Source organism: Macaca thibetana, chromosome 8, assembly GCF_024542745.1.
Source record: "Macaca thibetana thibetana isolate TM-01 chromosome 8, ASM2454274v1, whole genome shotgun sequence".
NCBI classification, from domain to species: domain Eukaryota; kingdom Metazoa; phylum Chordata; class Mammalia; order Primates; family Cercopithecidae; genus Macaca; species Macaca thibetana.
The window spans coordinates 120,004,676-120,028,500 of record NC_065585.1 but is presented as its reverse complement, the minus strand read 5'-3'; the positions used below and the strand labels follow the sequence as shown (position 1 = coordinate 120,028,500).

General features: G+C 49.8%; 1 protein-coding gene across 2 annotated transcripts in view; it reads left to right on the top strand.

Annotated features, from left to right (window-relative positions):
- Window positions 1-553: 553 nt before the first annotated feature.
- SLC25A37 (solute carrier family 25 member 37) overlaps window positions 554-23,825 on the top strand; it is a 47,927-nt gene continuing 24,655 nt past the window's right edge. Inside the window, exon 1 of one of the 2 annotated variants that reach the window (XM_050800221.1) lies at window positions 554-925. In XM_050800221.1, the coding sequence (XP_050656178.1) occupies window positions 716-925 (210 nt within the window). In that variant the 5' untranslated portion in view covers window positions 554-715. Of the gene's footprint in view, window positions 926-8,222; window positions 9,095-23,825 lie in introns of those variants that run through there. The other variant, XM_050800222.1, reaches the window with a different exon arrangement.

Genomic DNA, 23,825 nt, shown 5'->3' with positions numbered 1-23,825 from the left:
GGGCATATCAGATCCAAAGAAAATTTCTTGGAAGTGCCAACTCAGAGGGGCTCCCTCCTGGTCACTCCTTATAGTCTTGCTTGGTCCAGGGCAGGGTGGGTTCGGCCTCTCGGTGAGAACAAGAGGAACAAATTTAGCTCTGCATTATGTATTTAGGTTGAGCGAAACAATTTCGAATGAGGGGCGGTCTCTCCAACAAAGCAATCTAGAATGGGACCCTGAGTTTTAACTTCAGGCCTTAGGAATGCCAAAGCTCGCTCAGCGATTCTGTTTGCAAACCCACCCGCCCCGGGGGCGGATTTTCCCCGCGACACTGTCACCCTTGCCTCCATCTCTGGGCATACCTCACTGCGGCCCCTCCCCAGTGACCTCCCCTGCCCCTCGCGGACCAGCCCCATCCTCAAGATAGTACAACTTTCCGGGACACCCCACGTCTCCTCTCGCCCCCGTCCGGTTGCTTGGAAATTTGCACGGGACGGTGACGTCACACAGGGAGGCGGGTCCCCACTGTCCCGCACACCAATGGCGCGGCGGCCCCCGGCCTCTTGGTTCCCGGCGATTGGTGTCTCGGGCCGCCGCGCTCCACCCCAGCCCGCCATGGCGTCAGGCGCCGCGGCCCCGGGGAGGTGGCTCCCACTTTAAGAAGTGAAGTTTTGCGCCCCCTCCCCCTCCCTGCCCACCTCCTGCAGCCTCCTGCGCCCCGCGGAGCTGGCGGATGGAGCTGCGCAGCGGGAGCGTGGGCAGCCAGGCGGTGGCGCGGAGGATGGATGGGGACAGCCGAGATGGCGGCGGCGGCAAGGACGCCACCGGGTCGGAGGACTACGAGAACCTGCCGACCAGCGCCTCCGTGTCCACCCACATGACAGCCGGAGCGATGGCCGGGATCCTGGAGCACTCGGTCATGTACCCGGTGGACTCGGTGAAGGTGAGGCGCTGGGGGACTTCGGGGACGCAAAGAACGGAGGAGGAGCGCGCGCGCGTTTGCATCCCGCGCGCCGACAGCCTGGGGGCAGAGTCCCGAAACCGCGCTCTCCCCAGGACCGCGGCGGGCCGGGGTATCCCCGGGAGCAGCTGTGCGCAGCCTGGGCGCCGCGCCTTCCGCCGACCCAGTGAGGGTGCCAGGTCCTTGCCCCGCACCGCCCGCTGCTCCCGCTGCGTGCCGGGCCCCGGCTGCTGGCGGGGGAGGCGGAGTGGCGAGCACCGCTGGCTTCGGCGACGACTGGGCTCCCGGGGGACGCGGTCGCTGCAGCTCTGCACAGTCTTACCACGCTGGCCGTTCGGGCTGGCTGGGGCCGCCCACACGTGCGCGGTTTCCGAGGGAGCTCCCCGCAGGGGAAGCCCTCACCACGCTGGCGCTGAGAAACGTGTGGCCCTGGCCGGGCCGCGCGCCCCAGGACTTGATGTGTGGCTGCTCCTCCCAGGTTATTTCGGGGACTTGGGGCCGGCAAGACTTCTCTCGACTCGTGGCAGCTCTTTACCGGTTCGGCATCGGCCCGTGGGATCCTCTTTCTGAGGGTTCCTGCACTTCTTGCCCCTGCTTTGGGTCCCCGAGCCGCCGGGAGGCAATGACGTTTGCCTTCTTTTGCTTGCGGGGAGGTGGATGGGCTTGTGCCTTACAGTCCTTGCTGTGGATTGTGTGATAGGCACTCAGTTTCCTTTAAACCCTGTCTGTCACTTGCCCCGGTAGTTTTAACTGCATTTCTGTGAACAGGCAGCGTTAGTAGGTGGGTTTTGCCTGGTAGACTGAGAGTTGCCCTCTGTCAGCCTGCCCAGAACACCCCAGGACCAGGATAGAGTGGTGCAGGAAGTAATGCCAGTATTGACTGTTACACATTGCACTTTTATAGGCATAACTCATCTAATTCATGCAACAGCCCCGGGGGTTAACAGATGAAGAAACTGAGGCGCAGAGGCGAACCGATTACCTTGCCCAGGCTCCTACACCACCTCCAGTCCTCTGGCTGCAGCTGCAGTGTGCTTTGGGGGATTCAGAGGCCTCTCTAGGTGGCAATTATTTTGCAAGGCAGGTCCCACAGAGGCACCCCCAGCAGCTGTATCTTGTTTCTGATGCTGGTTCTGCATGAGCAGGTATGAAGGCCAGAAAGTATAACTCAGAGGGTTTTCCCGGCTCCTGGAGCCGGCAGTCAGTGTCTGGACAGGCACAAATCCAGTGAGGAAGGACATGGGCTTCCAAGGTGCTGCTGGACCTAAACCTGAGCCATCACCCATCTGTCCCTCCAGTGTTCTAGTGGGGAGTTAGAGGAATGGTTCTCATCTCCAGGAAAGACACCGGACTGATACCAGGAGGCATTTGTGTAGGAAAGAATTCCTCAAATGTAATAAAATTCTCCATGATTGGAGCTGTTGTCTCAAGTGCCCTGGGCAGAGCCTGGGGAAAGTTAGGAGCAGGGAGGTGTTGTTTGAGCAGGCCTTAGTCCTGCTGGTGTCTTGAGATGACTGTTCTGTTCGGGAACCCCACTGTGAATTCACTTCAGAGCATCATTTTAGCTTATTTTTAGGATTAGAAATAATTAGTTGTGCCTTCTGAGCACCCTTTGACACTCTCAAGAGGCGTTTCTCACATGTTTAAATTGTGTAATCTGTGTTTAGTTTCTCCCTGCCCCATAGATGTTGATATGTTTTGGATTAGATGTCACCTGTGTACTTAGTATTACTTTCCATAGCAGTTTTCATCTGTGGACAGGTTAACATGGTGTGAGTGGTAGAAGGAGCCAGTCTGGTTTTCCTAGATAAGTCCGTAAAACAAGGCGTGGGTTAGCTAATCAGTAAAGTCTTTTAGGTTCTGGGATTCTAACTGACCCCAAAACATGACCCTTAGGGGCCCTTCCATGCTGAAGTGTGCAGGGTTGGTTTTGAGGCTGCCGCTGAGTGCCAGGATCTGCCAACATCAGCACAGCTGTCTGCCCAGCGTGAGGAGTCAGGGATGTATGCTCCATCATAGAAAGGCTTGGGGAGATCACCCTGTGTCACTCTTAAGTATTTTGGATGATGGCAGAGACCAGGAGTAACTGAGTCAGGAGACGTGGGTTGGGCTTCAAGCCGTGCTTCTCAGTGGCTTCACGCCTCGGGCATTGTTCTGTGCCTTAGTTTTGTCACCATAAAGTGGGGACAGTGGACCTATTCAGTCCCCCTCCACATTTTTAACCGATGCCCCGTTTCTCTGAACACACAACGCCCATCGTCCTCTTTTATGTTACTTGAAATAAGAAAAGAATTATTACAGCTGAAAACAAATCTATGTAAATAGGACCTTGAAAGAGAGAAAGCTTTCTCCAATTTTGAAAGGCACCATTTTTAACTTTGATCTTGTAATGACAAATAAGAATGTTGAATCGGCTGGTTTTTTTTCTATCCTAGGTAGTATGGACTGTGGAACTCTGTGCTGGTCACTTGCAACCCTGAACCTGATGCTACTTATTTTGCAGTTCTAAGTGCAAAGTCGGCCTGGTGGATACTTCCCATTATAATATTAAATTTGCTTGTTCATGAAGTCACACCTCACCTCCCCAGTGTCACTTTAATAACTGGTGTATTTTTCATGGTGGGCCATGACCCATTAGTGGGCTCTGCATTAAAAAAAAAAAAAATACGAGTGTGCCTGGCATGCAGTAGGAGAAATGTTGAAATTCTGTTTGGGTTGTGTGTGTGTGTCCCCGGATGCATTTTACAGAAGTGTAAAATGTACTTCTGGCTAGGAGTTCTGGTCAAAAAAATATGAAAACCACTGAACCTGAGGAAATGTCTCTGGAGCCCCAGCAGGTGACACTGAGATTATGAAGTGGGTATTTGGAAGACCTTTGGCAATTTTCCTGCTGCTTCCTGTGTCTTCCTCTTTCACTTGGTCCTCCCATGGTGAGGTGTGAGTGCTCCTTCATCCATAAAGGGCCGCTCTACTGGGACCTTTGGCTGCCCCCGTGATGATAGTGAGCAGCGAAGTGATACCCAGGGAGGGAGTATAGGGTCTCTGCAGGGCTCTCGCCAAATGGTGGCAATGACTGACTCCTCTCCGGCGGGGCCTGGTGGCACGTTTTCCATGAGCCTCTTTCTGGTGTTCCAGAGTGGCAAGGGGCACTTGGGGTGGATACAAGAACCCCTGGTCTGGTCAGGAGAGCTCAAGACTTGAGGAGCATGCCAGGTGGGTGGAGGAGGAAATTCCAACCAGATTAGGCACACCACTCGGAGACCATGCCGAGTCCCGAGTCCCGCCTGGGGAAAGCAGGGGCAGAAGGAAACAGGAAACATTTGAAGCCGGGGGACTTCCGCTGACCCTTTCACAGCCCTTCTTTTGCTTTGCTTGTTGGGGGAAACCCTGCCTGTGACTCTCCTAGGATGAGCCCTCCTTCCCAGGTGGGTGCACCACTGAGCGTTCACTCTAGGAGCCTCCTGGCTGACCTCATGGCGTGCACAGCCAGCCTGCCCAGCTCAGCACAGCATTACCTCAACTTCTGACTTCTCTCCTGAGTTTTCTCCTGGCTGCAGGAGGACTGGTAGGAAGGGTGGTGGGAGGCAGTGCAGCAGCTGCCAGAGTCCCCTCCCACCCACTTTAGCGCTTTCCAAACAAAGTGCACTTAGGTCCATGCCATTCAGCTTCAGAAGGGCGTGAAATCCCAAATTGCTCTAGTTCCTGGGACAAAATTATAATGATTTTTCTCTCTCCCTTCTTGTCTCCTCTCCTTCACATCCCCCTGCTCCCTTCTTTTCTGTCCTTTGATGAGAGGTGATTTTCTTAAAAGGTGAATTAGGAGTGAGGAGTCAAAAAAGGGGATTTGTGAACTGCGGTCCTGTTCCTTGTTTCATGAACTCCCAGGCTGCGTGCCGATACCCACAGCCATGGCCTGCACCCCTCAGGCCTACTCCGCCCGAGGAGGGTGAAAACCTCATCCCCTTTTCTCTGCCCTCAATTGGGGAGGGCCAGGCTGGAGCGTGGTTTGAGGGCCAGGCTGGGGTGTGGTTTGAGGGCCAGGCTGGGGTGTGGTTTGGAGGCGGGTGCCCAGGAGTACTGTGAACAGCAAAGGGGGCCTCAGCTTTTTAGTAGGGAGAGGTATTGGGGTTGAATGGGAGGATTTAATCAGCTGCTTTGCTTAAACTATACAAGGGTGTGCACCTGGGGTGGGGGATGTGTGTGTCACCTGGAAGGGAGGAATGTGCTTCCCAAACCTTTTTCTGGCTTCCACTTGGGCACATTTCAGCTGCATGTGGCCATCTCATTAAAGATGACTTTTGTCCCATCTTGGAGCAGTGACTAGTCTTGGGGAATCAGTCCCACTTTCTCCGTGTTTCAGTCTTGGGCTCCTGACCCCCTCTGACTTCAGGGAGTTTCCTTCCTCTGACTCATAGGATGAACCCACCTGCTGGTGTGGAAGCCCTTCAGCACCTTTCTTGAACCCTGTGGCTCTTTTGCTGTCTCCACTAGTACTGAACCTTTTCTTGTCAAAGAATTTGTGTTTTTGTTTTTGTTTTTAATCTGAAATAGCAGCTGTCATGTCCCATCCGTGCTGGCCACAGACATAACCCTGTGATCATGGTGTTGGTTGGCCCACGCCAGGAGGCATGGCTTTGCCACTCCCATGCCCACCTTGAATGTTTGTGTCTGACGTTTGTCATAGGAGGGGTATATCCAATCTCTTTCTCTTTTTTTCTTTCTCTCTTCTCTTTTTTTTTGAGACAGGGTCTCGTTCTGTCACCCAGGTTGGAGTGCAATGGTATGATCGCAGCTCACTGTAGCCTTGACCTCCCAGGGCTTGAGTGATCCTCCCAGCTCAGCCTCCTGAGTAGCTGGGACTACAGGCACATGCCACCATGCCTGGCTAATTTTTTGTACTTTTTATAGAGCTGGGGGTCTCAATTTCTTGCCAAGACTGGTCTTGAACTCCTGGGCTCAAGCGATCCTCCCACCTTGGCCTCCCAAAGTGCTGGGATTACAGGCATGAACCACCATGCCCAGCCTCTTTCTTTTTGTTGAACTGGAAATCCTCCCCCAAGTTCCCTTAACCTTCCCTCAAGTTCCCGCTGAGATGGATTTCCCACCCTTAGAGAACTATCTTGGGGTTCAAATTCTAGTCTTTGACTTACTGGTTGGGCAGGACACTTAGCTTCTTCATGTCCTTACCTGTAAAATGGGGATCCTATTTTCTTCCTGCTTTCTCTTTCCTGACCCAGCTTTCCATTGCTTCTTTCCCTCTTCTCTCATTTTTCCAGTGGGCCTTGTGGAAGTTCCTTGTTAACAAGGTCCCTTACATCTTCCCCTTTTACCGAATGTTTCTTCCACTTCCCCCTTCTGATGGAAATCCAGCTCGTCTTGCTAAGGGTTGGGCACATGGACCCGTGAGTCCAAATCCCTGGGACCGGGTCCCATTTCCCAGTTAGGTGTGACCTTGGGCAAGTTTCTTAACCTCTCTGTGCTATTTCCCTATCTGTAAAAAGGAGAAGAGATGGTACTGATCTCCCAGGGTGGTTGTGAGGGTTAAGCCCTCGCTGCACTTCACGTACCTGGTACACGCACAGAACAGTGGATACTCTCTGATGTCTGCTCTCATCTTTATCTTCATCATTATCAGCATGCTTGCTGTCACTTTCCCTCATTCCCTGAGGACTTTGGCATCTGATGCACAGACTTCACCTCCACAGATCCTGTCCTCACCCTGAGGATGGCCCCTCTTTGTCCCCACCCGACTCAAGTCCAAATCACTCTATTCCTTACACCTCTGAGTCAGTGGCCTTCACCTCCATGGTGTCTTGACTTAACTCAGAACCGTCCGCCTCTGAGATCTTAAATTCAGATGTCTGATAGCCTGGACCCCAAGATTGACTACTGCAGCTGCTGGGGCGTTCAGTTTCTCTGCCTATGGTTTTTCCAACACTAGCTTGCCCCATCTGGGTCCTGGACAGCCCATCTGTCCCTTGGGCAGCCAAGCCCTTCAGGAACATTCACACTGCCTCCAATGCGCATGCTCCCTGGCCTCAGTTCCACGTGTCTGGGTAGCTGCTTGCATCCTTCACAGGGGTCCTGTTGCTCCTCAGCCCCCACCCTATTGTTGTCAGCCTCAGCCTGGCATCTTGCTTCCATGTCATAGGGAAACCAGTACCTCGATCAAACCCATCTTCCTGTCACCGTCCTTCCAAACTCTCTTGCCTTCCACCCCCACTGTAAGGGAACAGGTGTCTTCATTCCTTTAAGGTACATCAATGTGGCAGAGAAGGGAGATGTATACAAACCACTCTGACACTTGGATTTGAATCCTGGCTGCACACCTGGGCACATTACCTAACCTCTCTAAGCTCAGGTTCCTTCTCTGCAAAGTGGGGATATGAATACTGTATTAGTCTGTTTTCATGCTGCTGATAAAGACATACCCGAGACTGGGTAATTTATACAGAAAGAGAGGTTTAACGGACTCACAGTTCCATGTGGCTGGGGAGGCGTCACAATCATGGTGGAAGGCAAAAGGCACATCTTACATGGTAACAGACGAGAGGGAATGAGAGAACCCAGTGAAAGGGGGTTTTCCCCTTATAAAATCTTCAGATCTCGTGAGACTTATCACTACCATGAGAACAGCGTGGAGGTAACCGCCCCCATGATTCAATTACCTCCTGCTGGGTCTCTCCCACAACACGTGGGGATTATGGGAGCTACAATTCAAGATGAGATTTAGGTGAGGACACAGCCAAACCATATCAAATACCAAGAACTGTTTTATAGGGTTGTTGTAAGAATTAAGAAGGAATGCCCTGAAGAGGGACACTGATTTCCTCAACTGAATTTAAAATTATTACATGTAGACGTTTTTAAAGGACATCCTTAAACTTCCACCACAAGAGGAATATAAAGAGGTCCCTCCTGCACCAGAAAGATCTGCAGATCTTTTTCAGTGTTCTTGGAGGTATGGGGTGTGAGAACCTGATCAGTGTGTGTCAGCCACCTTGTTCTCTAAAGGGAAAGCCCCTCAAACCATTTTGTATTCTGTATTACACTTCAGAAAGTGTGGAAGCAAAGGCCATTTAATCTTTCAAAGCTCTTAATGTGATCCTGAAGGCTTTAGTTCTACAAAATGTGAACTTCTTATGGACCATGAAATTGGGGGAGCAATCTCCTGATTTTTGTCTAACAACCCTACCTCTGATGCAGGATAATTTTTTTGTCTTTTCAAAGCTGTTGTTCTTCCTATATCTCTATAATAAAAGATATTAAAGAGGAAAAATAAAAAAGAATTAAATGAGGCAACATATGTAAAGTTCTTGCCGCAGTACGTGGTGCGTACGTTGTCAATAAATGGTGATGGTGATGTCATTTTTGTCCCCTCACTCTTGAGTGACTCAGTTCCGGGATCTTTAGCCTTCCTTCTCCATTGAGTTTTTCTCAAAAATGTTTCTACAGATCCAAGCCCATCCTGTCTTAAACAAACCCGAGACTTCTCACCTTGACCCCAAATTTCTTCCCATAAACAAACTGTTGCCCCTTTTTTTGCTCCTTAAAACAACAAATGTTGTGAAAGAACTATTGACACCGGTCTCTGCTTCCTCACCTGCCACCCCTGCTTCCTGGCTTTTGCACTGGCCAGCTGCAGCCTCACCGAGGCTCCTGGCTACCCACCATCTTCCTCGCCCATCCTGCTGCCTCTGTCCCTGCCAACGGCACCTCCGAGAGGGGTTGGCCCTGTGATACTCAGCTTTCCTCTTTGGGCATGGCTTTTCCTCAGGAATGTGCCCTTCCACCTCATTTCTCCCCAGCACACATGCCTCAGTTTCCTCCTGGGACCTGATGGCTCCCAGATCACTATCTTGGGCCCAGACTTTCTGGAGCTGAATCTCCAGCTACCTCAGAGCCTCCTCAGACTCAGTGTGGCCAGAATGGTGGTCCTGGCTTCCCCTCGGGCCCTCCTTCTGCACCCTGGAGTGATCGTCAGCTTTTCTCCCGCCGCTACCCTCTATGCAGGGAAGGCCTGCCCGTGGCTGTATCTGTAATACTTCTTGAATGTGTTTCCTTTTCTCCCTCCCCACAGCTACTTACTGCCTTGGTTCAGGGACCTGGATGTCTCCTCTTCTTTGAGATCCCAGACTGCCCAAGTTAAAAGTGAGTTTAGGCCGAGCTCAGTGGCTCATGCCTGTAATCCCAATACCTTGAGAGGCCGAGGTGGGAGGATCACTTGAGGCCAGGAGTTGGAGACCAGCCTGGGCAACGTAGCGAGACCCCATATGTACAAAAAATAAAAACATTAGCTTGGCATAGTGGCATATGCCAGTGGTCTCAGCTTCTTGGTCTTGCTTGAGCCTGGGAGGTCGAGGCTGTAGTGAGCTATGATTGGACCACTGCACTCCAGCCTGGGCAACACAGCAAGACCCTGTCTCAAAAAGAAAAAAAAAAAAAAGTGAGTTTACTCTCCCCTGCCTCACATTTCCCTTTTGCCCATCTCTACTTTGTTTTTCTCCCCAGCAGTTGTTACTTCCTAACACACAACATTGTTTATTTATATTGTTTACATATTTTACTTATATTTATAATATTATTTTATTGTTTATGGTCTCTCTTCCCTCATCAGAATGTAGGCTCCAAGTGGGCAGGGATGTATGCTCCTCTGTTCACCACTGTATTCCCATTGCCAGAAGCACAGTAGGTGCTCAGTAAGTATTTGATGGAGGAGCTTCTGCAGTTCATACTGCACGTCAGTCATGGCGGGTCCTGCTCTTCAGTCTCCAAGCCCAGCAGCTTCCTGGTGGGCTGCAGTTTTCTCATCGGAAATAGAGAAGAGTAGCAGTGCCGATTGTGCCTCCCTTGTAGGTCTTTTTAGTGCATCTAGTTGGAAAATACAGGCAGGTTTGCAGGGAACACAGTTTTCAAAGTATAAAGCTCAGTGCAGGTGCTAGGTCATGGTGTTTATTGTCACACTGGGATCCTGCGGGAGAGATAAGGTTAGCTGATGGGAGTGGAAGATCCAGCCCATTCTTCATGGTGCCGCAGAGCCTGCAAGCCTGCAGAAAGATGGGGAGTAGCCACGTCTTTCTGTAGTTCACGCCTGTGTCTCTTCCCACCTGATAATCCCTTAGCACTTCTGTTTGCCTCGCATGTAAAGCCCGACCTTTGCATGGCGGGCACACAGACTGAAACTCTTCCCTCCTCCAGCCTTTCTCGGACTCATCCACAGAATGACACAGAAGTATTCTGTGAATATTGGTTGAATGAAGGAAGGCACAGCTTTTTAAAAGAGATGCAAAAAAAAAAATTATGAAAATCTTTAAAACTTGTTAATGGCTGGGTGTGGTGGCTCACTCCTGTAATTTCGGCACTTTGGGAGGCCGAGGCGGGCAGATCACCTGAGGTCAGGAGATTGAGACCAGCCTGGCCAACATGGTGAAACCCCGTCTCTACTAAAAATACAAAAATTAGCTGGGCACAGTGGCAGGCGCCTGTAATCCCAGCTGCTTGGGAGGCTGAGGCAGGAGAGAATCACTTGAACCTGGGAGGCGGAGGGTGCAGTGAGCCGAGATTGCGCCACTGCACTCCACCCTGGATGACAGAGCGAGACTTTGTCTCAAAGGAAAAAATAAAAGAGAGAGAAAAAACTTGCTGTTAAATGAATTCCAGTTTTGATTTTTTGTTTTGCATTGGTTTTGAATCCATGCATATTATGGCCACAAAGAAGACTTTCTTGGCTCCGTTGTTTGTGGTGTGTGTGGGTGTGTGTGTGTGTGTGTGTGTGTGTGTGTGTGTGTGTGTGTAAGTAACCCAGCAAGCAGCAGCTGTACCCCGATGAGGCAATGTCTTCATTTGGCCACTCATGTCATTCCACGTTTCCTGAGTGCCCTCTTGGCTAGGCACTGTGCTAGACACTGGGCCACAAAAATAAGAATGCCTGGTCCGCCATTCTCAAAGTAAGCATGCTTCCTATAATTAGACCCTGAGCTAAGGCGACAGAAACAGCGCCCTTTCAAGAGAAGAGTTGCCTGTCTTGACGGACTTTCAAATGGGCTGGGAGAACAAGGTCTGGGGTATTTGGACTCTGGACTGCTCAAGCTGCTGTCGTCTTGCAGGTCTAGAGCCTACAGGGTAGCATGGTTCTAGTTTATTTGCTGGGCGCTTCTGAAATTGGTTCCTTCTCCTGTGAGAGACAGTGGTCCTCAGTTGTGTTCCCTCCCCACCATCCTCGCCCTCCCTCCCTCCCACGGTGGTTAGTCATTCTGGAGGCTCAAGTTGGCTCACAGGAGGTACTCTTGAAAACATCCCCCACCCTCCTCGTAACCCCAGACAGTCAGGAAGGGCCGTTGTCGGGTACTAAGAGGTGTTATGGTTTCACATTCGTGCTTTCTCTCTGAAGAGAAAACGAAACATGTTGAAATAGGGAGAAATCCCAGCAGCAGCTTGCTTGAAGCAAAGGTTGCATAACAGGTCTAGGAAACGTCTGGCCATGTGGGTCAAGTTGAGGGACTCCAGCCTTGTGTCAGTGAGGGAACTCCTTCGGGTCCACCGAGCCTCTGGATCCATCAGGTCCATCCGGAGAGCCACTTGGAAGGCTCTGGGACCCTGAGGTCTGGCTGGCCACGTGGTCTGTGATGGCTGTCGCTGGTGAAAGAGAGACCCTGGCTATTATTTAGCCAACAGTGTTTATTCCCTGGCGTGACCAGAAAGGGTGCATTTGAGACACTGCTGTGGGTGGGGGACCCAGAGGAGCGTTTGTGTGTCTGACTTATGCTGGTGTTGAGGCCCTAGAACGGTCACCAAACTGGGGCGGGGTGCAGGCCCCATGAATTTAAGTCCTGGTCCTGCTGTTAACCAGCTTGGAAACCTTGGGCTAACCGTTTCTCTGGGCTGGTTTTCTCCTTGTGAACCTAGACTAGTGTCATCTACTTTACCTTTTTGACAGGGCTGTTGGGAAGCTTAGGTGAGGTAGATTTGTGAATGGCTCTTGCAAACCTTAACGTGCAAAGCTAATGACAGATTGTATCAGAGGCAATGTGCTTAATAATTAGAGCTGTTTATGTTAACAGCACAACCTCAGAGGCCAGACTGCCTGGAGTGGCACCTGGTCAAGTTCCTGATACCTCTCTCTGCCTTATTTTTCTCATCTATAAAATGGGGCTAATAACAGTACCCATTTCAGTGTTGCTGTGAGAATTGAGATGATACACCTAGAATGTTAAGAATAGTTCCAGGCACAGGGCAAACGTTCCATTAATATCAGCTCCTCTTGTTATTTCTAAAAGCATTACTTGAATGCCTGGATATGTTTGTATATTGCTGTTGCAATTGTTAATTATATTATTTTTGTATTGTTTTAACTTTTATTTGGTCATTTGGTCCTCTTAGCTCTCCTTTGAAGGTGAGAAAAGGCAGGTGTTCTTTCTCATTTCATATTCGAGAAAACTGAACTTCAGAAAAATTACATGCCCTAGAACTCGGGCTTTTTTCTGCTCCAGAGCAAAGAGCGAGAGGAGAGAGGAAGGGAATCAGGCTGGAGCAAGCCAGTGTAGGGTGTTGGATGCAGACTCAGCTGTTAATGGCAGCAGAGCCCTTGAGCTGGGTTCTGGAATATGAGAAAGGGCTGGGATTGATGATGGGACCCAGCTGCATTGTTGGGACGGAGGAGCCAGAGTTGAGTCGAGAGACTAACTCCAGGAAATCACGGCACCCAGAAAGTGTGGCACAGAAAGCAGGGCTCTAATGTATAGTTAGGAGTTTTTTGGCCAAATACTCCAGCAAGCAAGGAAAAAGGATGATGACATATGGTTATTGCCACAGGATATTTTTGGCTGTGTCTGGCTTCTCTCTCTGGAACAAATTGCAGCTGCTGTGACACCTTCTCATTTCAGCAGCGAGTCGAAGTTGCACTCACTGTAGTGTTTTGAATTCGGACTCGTCTTGAGGAGTCCTTGCCAGATCACAGTATATGTATATAAGTGACTTACTGGGAAGAGCACTACATCATAGTTCCGTGGTCCACTAGGGCTGCAGTTTTCTTATCTGAAATAAGGAACGCTAACGGTGCCCATCCTGCCTCCCCTGGCCGATCTGCCTATTCATGTAGTGAGAAAATAGAGGCAGGCTGGCAGGGAACTCCACTTTAAAACTCTGTGCAGGTGCTAGGTCATGGTATTTATTATCACACTGGGATCCTGTGGGAGGGGTAAGGTTAGCTCATTGGCATGGAAAATCCAGGCTCTCATTCCAGCACTAGGACTCATGCAGCTGCTTGGCCTTGGGCACTTCACCTCTCTCCTTACAGTGTCTCCCATCTGTTGAGCCAAGACAGGGTGGCTGTCTGCTGCCGACCCTTTGGCTGGCTAATGAGGAAGAGCCAGTGCTGCTCAGAGCATGCTCATTTCGTGGTAATGTAGACAGGGAATAGTAGTGGCTGCGCGTAGCAGAAACCGGCAGGGTAGGACAGGATGAGCCCACCTTCCGGGAGGTGTACTCAGGGTGTTAGGGTGAGGACGTCTGTGGTATTCTCATTTTATATCCTTACTCTTATTTTCCAAGAAAGTCTGTCCCTTTGAGCAGCAGGCAGATGAGTCTGGGGACACTGTGGGGAGGGGTCCCCCAGGAGCAGGAAGGTGACTAATGATCCCGGAAGAATGACTGTGTGTGTTTGCAGATGCCTGGGCTCTTCCCCACTTTGGCCTTTCCCGTCACTGTTTTCCTCACTTGCTTAAGAGGAGAAGGAGGTAACACACAAGTGCCTTTGTCTCAGGGTCCCCATGGTGCCCATGTTGAGGGTTTTGTGGACGCCTTGCATTGCCCAAGGCCTGGCTTTAGAAGCAGAACGTGGAGAGAGAGGTTGCAGCCTGCAGGAAGCTGGCCAGCCAGACCTGCTGGGCAGCGGGACCCGCGGGCACTGCCTCTGACTCACAGCGTGTCCTTGATGCGCAGTGCTCCTCTCCACACTTTCTCTGCCCTCCTGTGGATCACGGGTGTCCTAGCGCTGTTGGGAGCCTGGGTTAAAGTTGGCTGAGTGGCCGGCTGATAATCAGATCCAGGGAGTCAGACCAGAGATGGGGGGACATCTTTTCAAAGGCAAGAAGATGCTGCCAGTGCGTGTATATACATATGCGGGTGGAAGGGGTAAACCCAGGGTGTGTCTTTAACTGAAGAATCAAGAAAGCTGCTTTCCTTAGTCACCCATCTTTGTGGTTCATTTGCTAAACATTGGCTTGCGTTAGCCTGATTCACAGTAATGTGGCTCCCTAGGAAGATTCAAGTGGCGTTTGTGAAAATGTAGCTTCATCCACGGCCCTTCGTTGAATGGCTGCGTTACAGTCAGCACCACATAATGATGTTTTGGTCAACTATGGACTCCATATGTGACGACAGTGATCCCATAGATTATAATGGAGCTGAAAAATTCCTATTACCCAGGGGCATCACAACACACTGCATTTCGCCCGTGTTTGGGCTGATGCTGGTGTAAACCTACTATGCTGCCAGTCATGTAAGAGCATAGCACACACAATTAGTAGGTAATGCTTGCAAATAATAATGAAAGACTCTACTACTAGTTTATGTATTTACTATACTATACTTTTTGTTATTACTTTAGAGTGTACTCCTACTTTTTTTATTTTTTGAGGTGGAGTTTTGCTCTTGGCGCGTAGGCTGGAGTGCGGTGGCGCGATCTCGGCTCACTGCAACCTCCACCTCCTGGGTTCAAGCGATTCTCCTGCCTCAGCCTCCCGAGTAGCTGAGATTACAAACATGCACCACCATGCCCGGCTAATTTTGTATTTTTGGTAGAGACAGGGTTTCACCGTGTTGGCCAGGCTGGTCACCAACTCCTGACCTCAGGTGACCCACACTCCTCAGCCTCCCAGAGTGCTGGGATTACAGGTGTGAGCCACCGCCCCTGGCCTTTTTTTTTTTTTTTAAGTTAACTGTAAAACAGGCTCAGGCAGGTCCTTCAGGAGGGATTCCAGAAGAAGGCATTGTGATCACAGGAGGTGCCAACTGTATTGGGACAAGATGTAGAGGTGGAAGACAGTGATATTGATGATCCTGACCCTCTGTAAGCCTAGGCTAATGTGTGTGTTTAAGAAAAAAGTTTAAAAAGTAAAAAAAAAAAAAAAAAGTTAAAAGGAAAAGCTTATAGAATAAGGATATAGAGAAAAAATATTTTTGTACAGCTGTACAATGTGTTTTGTGTTTTAAGCCAAGTGTTATTATAAGAGTCAAAAAGTCAAAAAATTGAAATTTATAAAATAAAAACATTACAGTAAACTAAATTTAATTAATTAATTAATTTATGTATGTATGTATGTATTTATTTATTTTTAGAGACAGGGCCTTGCTTTGTCGCCTAGGCTGGAGTGCAGTGTTGCGATCATAGTTTACTGCAGCCTCGAACTCCTGGGTACGAGGAATCCTCCCTCCTCAGTCTCCTGAGTAGCTGGGATTACAGGTGTGCACGACCACACAGCTAATTTTTAAATGTTGTAGAGATGGAGTTTCACAATGTTGGCCAGGTGGTCTCAAGCTCTTGGCCTCAATCAGTCCTCCTGCCTCGACCTCCCAAAGTGCTAGGATTACAGATATGAGTCACCATGCCCAACCTTGAAATTTAATTTATTATTGAAGAAAGCAAAAGTTTAAAAAATAAATTTAGTGTAGCCTAAGTGAACAGTGTTTATAAAGTCTACAGTAGTGCACAGTAATGTCCTAGGCCTTCATATTCACTCACCACCACTCACTCAAACTCACCCAGAGCAACTTCCAGTTCTGTAAGCTCCATTCATGGTAAATGCCCTACACAGGTGTACCATTAAAAAAATCTTTTGGCTGGGTGCAGTGGCTCACGCCTGTAATCCCAGCACTTTGGGAGGCCAGGGCGGGCAGATCCCCTGAGGTCAGGAGTTCAAGACCAGCCTGGCCAACACGGAGAAACCCCATCTCTACTAAAAATACAAAATTAGCTGGGCATGGTGGCACATGCCTGTAATCCTAGCTACTCGGGAGGCTGAGGCAGGAGAATCACTTGAACCTGGGAGTTGGAGGTTGCGGTGAGCCGAGATCATGCCACTGCATTCCAACCTGGTCAATAAGAGTGAGACTCCGTCTCAAAAAAAAAAAAAATCGTCTCGGCTTCCCAAGGTGCTGGGGTTACAGGCGTGAGCCACCGTGCCTGGCAAAGAACAAACTTTTATATGGTATTTTCACTGTACCTTTTTTTTGAGATGGAGTTTCGCTTTTGTTGCCCAGGCTGGAGTGCAGTGGTGTAGTCTTGGCTCACTGCAGCCTCTGCCTTCTGGGTTCAAGCAATTCTCCTGCCTCAGCCTCCCGAGTAGCTGGGATTACAGGTGTGCGCCACCACGCCCGGCTAGTTTTGTATTTTTAGTAGAGACTGGGTTTCACCATGTTGGCCAGGCTGGACTCAAACTCCCAACTTCAGGTGATCCACCCGCCCCGGCCTCCCAAAGTGCTGGGATTATAGGCGTGAGCCACCACGCCCAGCCTTCACTGTACTTTTGCTATATTTAGATTGATTTAGATAACACATACCCATGGTATTCCAGTCGCCTGCAGTATTCAGTACAGAGCATACTGTACAGGTTTGTCACCTAGAAGCAACACACTATAGTGTACAGCCTAGGTGTAAGTACAGTTTGTGTAAGTACACTCTGTGATGTTCACACAAGGAAGAAGTCACCTAACAATGCATATCTCAGAACATATCCCCATCATTTGCGATGCGTGACTGTAATTAAGGAATGGGGCTTATGGGGTATGACCATAGGTGCTGGGCACTAGGGAGGCGGAGGCTTGACTCAACCCAGGCATTCCCCATGGGAGCCCCGATGTGGCAGGAAGGACAGATGTCCAATGAATCATTCCTTTCAGGAGTGATGAACTGTCTTCAGGGATCCTGAACCTCATGGGGAGGAAAGTCCCCCCGAGGAAGGAATATCTCAGTATCTCTATGTGGACCTGAAGGAGATGTGGATGTTACAACTAAACTGTATGATTCTCTCTGTCCCTAAGAACGTCACGGCCTGTTCCCAAGGTGTCTGGCCATCCCCAGGATGCCTACATCCCTCTGACACTCTAATCTGGGGTTCTGCTCTGAGCTGAGAAAGTGTCTGTGGTTTGGGGTCATCAGGGGGCAGCTCTTCTCCTTGCTGTTCTGAAATCTTAATTCCCTGTTTGACTGCCTGGTGGCTTTCAGAGAAGCCCTGCTTCCTCCCGGGTGGGAACTTTCACTGCTGAACTAAGGACCCGAGGAGGATGGAAACGGGAGGAAGGAAGGCTAAGCGGTCACATTAGAGGCATTTCTGCTCATCGTTGGCTCATAATGGGTGGCAGTAGTGGCTGGTGGAGCAGTGGCCAGGTAAGTTGCTAAAAATAAAACATGCTCATGTGATGTGTGCAGGTTTAGGGTTAGCCTGAGTGACCTTTCCTGGTCCAGGTCACAACTTGTAGGGCAGAGAGAGACTTGAGGATGGTGTAGGCGACAGCTGTGCCTTCCAAAGGTCAGAGATGGACCTGGGATCTTGTAGTGCCAGGGCCTGCTCTGGAAGCTCAGACTCGTGTGTCACTTCTTCTCTCTTTTGAAAGGTAACTAGAGAGCTGGACACTTTCCTGTCCTCTCTCTTTCCTTGTGGCCTTCCTCTGTCAGAGGTGGCCTGCTATCAAATGCCAAGGGCACAGTCAGCTGGGCTTGGTAAAGGGCCTGAGATGAGAGCTTGGGGACTTTCCCCCTGGAGTCCATGATAGTCCAGGGTGTAGACGGAAGCTCTTGAATCTTGCAGCTTTGGAAACCGAGTCCTGTTTCTCCAACAGGCCGGTGCGGTGACAGGGGTACAGACCTGCTATCCTCTCTATTTGTGTCCACAGATTCCCCGGCACAGGGGTCTTTGTTACAAAATCTCTTTGCTGGGTGCTTTGAAGGAGCACGTGTGTGGGCCATTTTCAGAGTCGTTAGACAATGCCAAGCTGTCACTCAGAAGAAATGGTCAGGATAGAAGCATAGAAAATGCCCTGTGGAAATGTAGATGAGTGTACTGGCTCACACCTGTAATCCCAGCTACTCAGGAGGCTGAGGCCAGGGGCATTGCTGGCAGACAGCAGTTCAAGACCAGTCTCAGCAACAGAGCAAGACCCTGCCTCTAAAAATAAAAATAAAGAAATGGGCCAGGCGTGGTGGCCCACGCCTGTAATTCTAGCACTTTGTGAGGCCGAGATGTGCGGATCATGAGGTCAGGAGTTCGAGACCAGCCTGTCCAACATGGTGAAACCCCCGTCTCTACTAAAAATACAAAAATTAGCCAGGTGTGGTGGCGGATGCCCGTAATCTCAGCTACTCGGGAGGCTGAGGCAGGAGAATCGCTTGAACCCGGGAGGCAGAGGTTGCATTGAGCTAAGATCGTGCCATTGCACTCCAGGCTGGGCAATAAGAGCAAGACTCTGTCTCAAAAAAAAAAAAAAAAAAAAAAAAAAAAAATTGGCTTTGCGTGGTGGTGCACACCTGTAGTCCCAGCTACTCAGGAGGCTGAGGTGAGAAGATCGCTTGAGCCCAGGAGTTTGAGGCTGCAGTGAGCCGTGATCATGCCACTGTACTCTAGCCTGGGTGACAGAGCAAGACCCTGTCTCTAAAAAAAATTAAAATAAATAAATAAAAGAACAGAAAATGCCCTGTGTGGGGAGAAGGGTTGTCTGTGAAAGGAGTTAGAAACCTCAAGTGTATGTAAGATTGGAGATCTCTCTGTTAATGAAATTGTGCTTAAAATGTTTTTTTCTTGAACCTTGGCTTCTCAGGCAATAACTGAATTTTAATGTGTGTGTATATATATATGTGTGTGGATATATATGTTTGTGTGTATATATATGTATGTGTATATATATTTGTGTATATTTATATATTTGGGCCAGGAAGGGTGAAGTGTTAAATTGCCTTACTTATAAAATTAAGGTAGATTTGTATTTAGCACTTAGAGCTTCAAAAATATCAGCTCAGAAATGACTTTTAATTGTGCAGGTGATAAAATCACAAGAAAAAAATTCATCTACAAGTTGGAATGACTCTTAGCTACTTATTTGTTTTAATTTTTATTTTTTTTCAAATTTCGGAAGGAAGTAGAGAAGGAGTTAGAACTGCAGTTTGCAATTATGGGGGTTGGGGTGCGGTGTGTATTAGTACAATGTTAGGTTCCGGCAGGTTCCATTTATCCTTGGAATTAGCACTGCTCGCCCCACAGACTTCTAGGAGTTGGGAGCCGGCTGGTTGGTGACGCTTTGCCTGACCTTGGATAAGAATTCTTGTTTTCAAATTCCCTTGAGGTCTCTTCTAAGAATCTTTTGCACTTTTTCTGATAAATCAATCATAAGGAAGTTTCTGAAATTCTCTTTCAGATCCTACAACCCAAAAGTTACTGCAAAACTGGGTTTCTACCAGAAGTGACTTGAAATTGAAAACAGATTTCAGATCTCACCTGAGCAGCTCGAGTGTAAGGAAGGGACTGGGAGAGCCACGGAGAACATTTGTCAGTCCAGAACCGGCCATTCATGGTGTTGCTTGACTGGAGGGCAAGGAAGGCAAGGACTAGAAGCAAGGCAAAAGCAGATCTTTCTGTAGATATACACACAGAAGACTTGGATTTGCATTTTAGGGTGAATTGTAATTAGCTTGAGATGACCAGGGGCCCACCAATCAAGCGACTCTGGGAAAAACACCTGTCTACGTCTTAATTTCTTTGTCTATAAAATGGCAAGATTGAACTAACACTACATGGTTCTCTTGGAAACTCACCAGTTCTAAAATTTCCACTCCTTATTTTCACCGGGCAGTATAACTTTAACTCCCTGTTTCAACTTTGGGTGTAAAATATAGGCTCACAAGCACTTTTGCTTTGCAGCGGAAGCTGGGAAGACCCTCCCATGGAATTTTGCAGGGGGGCTGAGCAGTGGTGGGAAGGACCAGCGGCCCATGTACCATGTTGGGCCCCTGCATTCCAAATTGCCTGCCTAGAAATAAATGATAGTTTATTTAACCTACTTGAAACTTCCAACGACAACACTTCAAGACTGCAAATCATCCATCCGGGCAATTACAGAAATGCTGAATGGCCACAGCCCCGCCCTGGAATCAAGGGGAGAAGTGTGGCAGATGCTTCTGGAAGGCTCTGTTTACAGCTCTCTGACTCCTTCCTGCCAGAACCTTTCACAAGTTCACTACCAGGAAGCTGAGTCATCCAGGGGTCAGCCAGCATGGCCAAGGTCACCCCGCACTGCCAGCAGCACAGATGGGGTTAGCCCATCATTCCAGGGGAGCATCCGTGGAATGACGGGGCTGGGGAGCTGGGGAGCCTCCCTGCGGGATCTCCCTGCCATGGTGTTTTGAACTTCCTGTAGATTTTGCAGTGAGGAACTGCCTCCTCTTATGTTCACTTCATTTCTTCTTCTCTCTTTCTTTCTTTTTCAAAGTTTTTTGAGATGGAGTCTTTGTCACCAGGCTGGACTGCAGTGGCGTGATCTAGGCTCACTGCAACCTCCCTGCCTCCTGGGTTCAAGTGATTCTTCTGCCTCAGCCTCCCGAGTAGCTGGGACCACAGGCATGCGCCATCACACCCAGCTAAGTTTTTGTATTCTTAGTAGAGATTGGGTTTTACCACGTTGGTCAGGATGGTCTTGATCTCCTAACCTCGTGATCCACCTGCCTCGGCCTCCCAAAGTGCTGGGATTATAGGCATGAGCCACCATGCCTGGCCTTTTTTTTTTTTTTTTGAGACGGAGTCTTGCTCTGTCACCCAGGCTGGAGTGCAGTGGCCGGATCTCCGCTCACTGCAAGCTCCGCCTCCCGGGTTTACGCCATTCTCCTGCCTCAGCCTCCCGAGCAGCTGGGACTACAGGCGCCTGCCACCACGCCCGGCTAATTTTTTATATTTTTAGTAGAGACGGGGTTTCACCATGTCAGCCAGATGGTCTCGATCTCCTGACCTCGTGATCCACCCACCTCGGCCTCCCAAAGTGCTGGGATTACAGGCGTGAGCCACCGCGCCCGGCGCAGCTTTTTCTTTTTAGATGGAGGTTTGCTCTTGTTGCCCCTCCAGGCTGGAGTGCAGTGGCGCAATCTTGACTCACTGCAACCTCCACCTTCTGGGTTCAAGCGATTCTCCTGCCTCGGCCTCCCAAGTAGCTGGGATTCCAGGCATGCACCACCACACCCGGCTGATTTTGTATTTTTAGTAGAGATGGGGTTTCTCCATGTTGGTCAGGCTGGTCTCAAACTCCCGACCTCAGGTGATCCGCCCGCCTCAGCCTCCCAAAGTGCTGGGATTATAGGCGTGAGCCACCGCGCCTGGCCAAAGGCAAGAGACGAGGACCACATAGATGGAAACACAGCATTAAGGGTAAAATACCCTCCCCCTGCTCTGTCTGGTGTTCAGGGCCCAGCATGGGCTGTATATCCTACACTTCGTTCCAGGCTCATCTCCTGGTACTCAGCAGGCTTCAGGTGACACCAGCCTTCTCGGAGCCTCTGTTCACTTTCTACCTGTTGCTCCTTCTACCCTAGCTTCACCTTCAGTGGTCACTGCCAGGACCCCTCCCCAAACCTAAATGAAGTCCCCCTGCATTTGCCCTCATTGCACCATCTGCTTTTGCTTCATGCCATTTAGAGTTTGGGATTTTTTATCGATAGGATTTTTAGTACTTTTTCTCTCCTCTACTAGACTATAAACTCCTTGAAGGCAGAGATGACACCTGCCCCCTCAGGTCCAGCAGTCCCTAGCACTGCGCTGACATTTAGGTAGTGGCATCGTTTTCTTGCAGAACGATCCTGTAGTTTTACCAGCTGAGACTTCTGTGGTCCGAGGAGTCATTCATGTCTGGTCCCTGCTTCCTCCTCTCACTTTTGGAAACCCTTCTGGTCAGACGGCTTTGGTTTAAATTATATGCCGGAGCTCTTGGTTTCCAGGGAGAGGGTTTTAGCGTAAGAATCTCACCCATGAAGGTTCCTGCTATTACCTTTTGCATCCAGTACAACTTGAAGTGACTCCTCCAAAAGCTTCGGAAGTAATTTGTTCATATTGTCTGGCATAAATTCAGCAAGTGAGTCCCGGAGGTTGAAAGTCGAGTCTTGCGGTTGTTTCCTCTGGTGTTTCTCCCTGAGACCCTTCGAACAGCGAGCCTGGTACATCTGCTGTCCTGCCATCTTTCTCTGTGATTGTCATCAGTGTGAAAGGTGTGTGGAGAAAGAACATCCCTTCGAGCTGTGGCTTAGAGCCGTGACTTGCACCATGTGGTTAGTCGCTATCAAGTTAGTAGCCTTTGTGTGAAATCTGGCTTTGGTAGGATCTGGGAAATTTGGACCCCTCATTTGCCCCCTGGCACCCCTAAATTTCCAGAGCCCAGCTTTGATGGGGCTTACATCCCCAGCTGTTAACCAGTGGGGTGGGCCCCAGACTGTGGCCAGGTGTGTTGTGCTAGGGGAGACAGATCCACAGTAGGCAGAATTTGAGGAGGACTTAAAATACCTGCTTTGGGAGGCCGAGGCGGGCAGATCACCTAAGTTCGGGAGTTTGAGACCAGCCTGACCAACATGGAGAAACCCTGTCTCTACTAAAAATACAAAATTAGTCGGGTGTGGTGGTGCATGCCTGTAATCCTAGCTACTCGGGAGGCCGAGGCAGGAGGATCTCTTGAACCTGGGAGGCGGAGGTTGCGGTGAGCCGAGATCGAGCCATTGCCCTCTAGCCTGGGCAACAAGAGTGAAACTCCGTCTCAAAAAAAAAAAAAAAAACCCCACAAACCACAAAAAGCGAGAAAACCAAAACCTGCTTTGTTACCTGCCTGTAGGTGGAATTGAGTTCATCTCTGCATCCTTGGTCATCATTTATTGAGCGTGTGTTTTAGCAAGCATGGCACTGGCTCAGAGATGACACTGCTGCCGCCCTCCTTCACGTTTCTCTGCACCTTTCCTGGGAGTCACGCAGACGCATCACTTGGCGTAATTATACATGAAGGAATGAGCAAGAGGAGACTGGCGACAGGGCTGCTTTAAAAATCCTTTTTTTCTGTGGATAATAGGCTAATAGCGGGGTGTGCTTTAGAAGGTGTGGCCTCCGCCAAGGGTGTGGGAACTGGATTTGTAGAAGCTGGAAGCTGGCAGGACCACACCCGGCTTGGAAGACAGCATGGGCTTCTGAGGTGCCTGGCTCCCTGGCCTGTGCAGTGTGGACAACTGACGCCCAACTAGGTGAAATGATTGCGTAGTTGCTCAGGGATTGGGTGGCAGAGTGGGACAGAATTTAGATCTTCTAACTTGGAACAGGGCTCTGTCCATCTTACCTAGGTGTACAGTTTGGGGAGCACTGATGTTTGATCTAGTGAGACACACTCGGTGTAAATATCTGTGCCCTGTAGCACCCAGATTCCAAGGGACCAGAGAGCGTGCCCGCACCCACGGGCTGGGGGGAGCCCAGGTCCTCGAGGGCTACTGTCGAGCATGGGCTTCTTGGTGCCCAGTCCTGTAGCTGAACTTGGCTGTTGCCCCCAGGGCTGGTCTCCCTATAGTTCAGAGGCTAGCAAGCTCTCAGCAACAGGGAGGGCCTTTTCCCTAGTATGAACTTGGCCACACCAGACCAGTCAGCAGTGTTGGGAATCTTGGCCCTCAAGGTCCCTGCCTAGCCCTGGCCCTGGACTTCAGCACTGGTCAAAGGTCCCCAGAGCTGCCCTTGGCTCTGAGCAGGTGAGTGAGCTTCCCAGAGCACTTTTGTCTGGGCCTCTGTGCCAGTGTAAACTGATACTAGTGATTTCCCTCCCCCACCTCTCTGCCAGCTATCTAAGTTTTCTTTGTTATGTAATCAGGCTAGTCCATCCATTTAGAAAT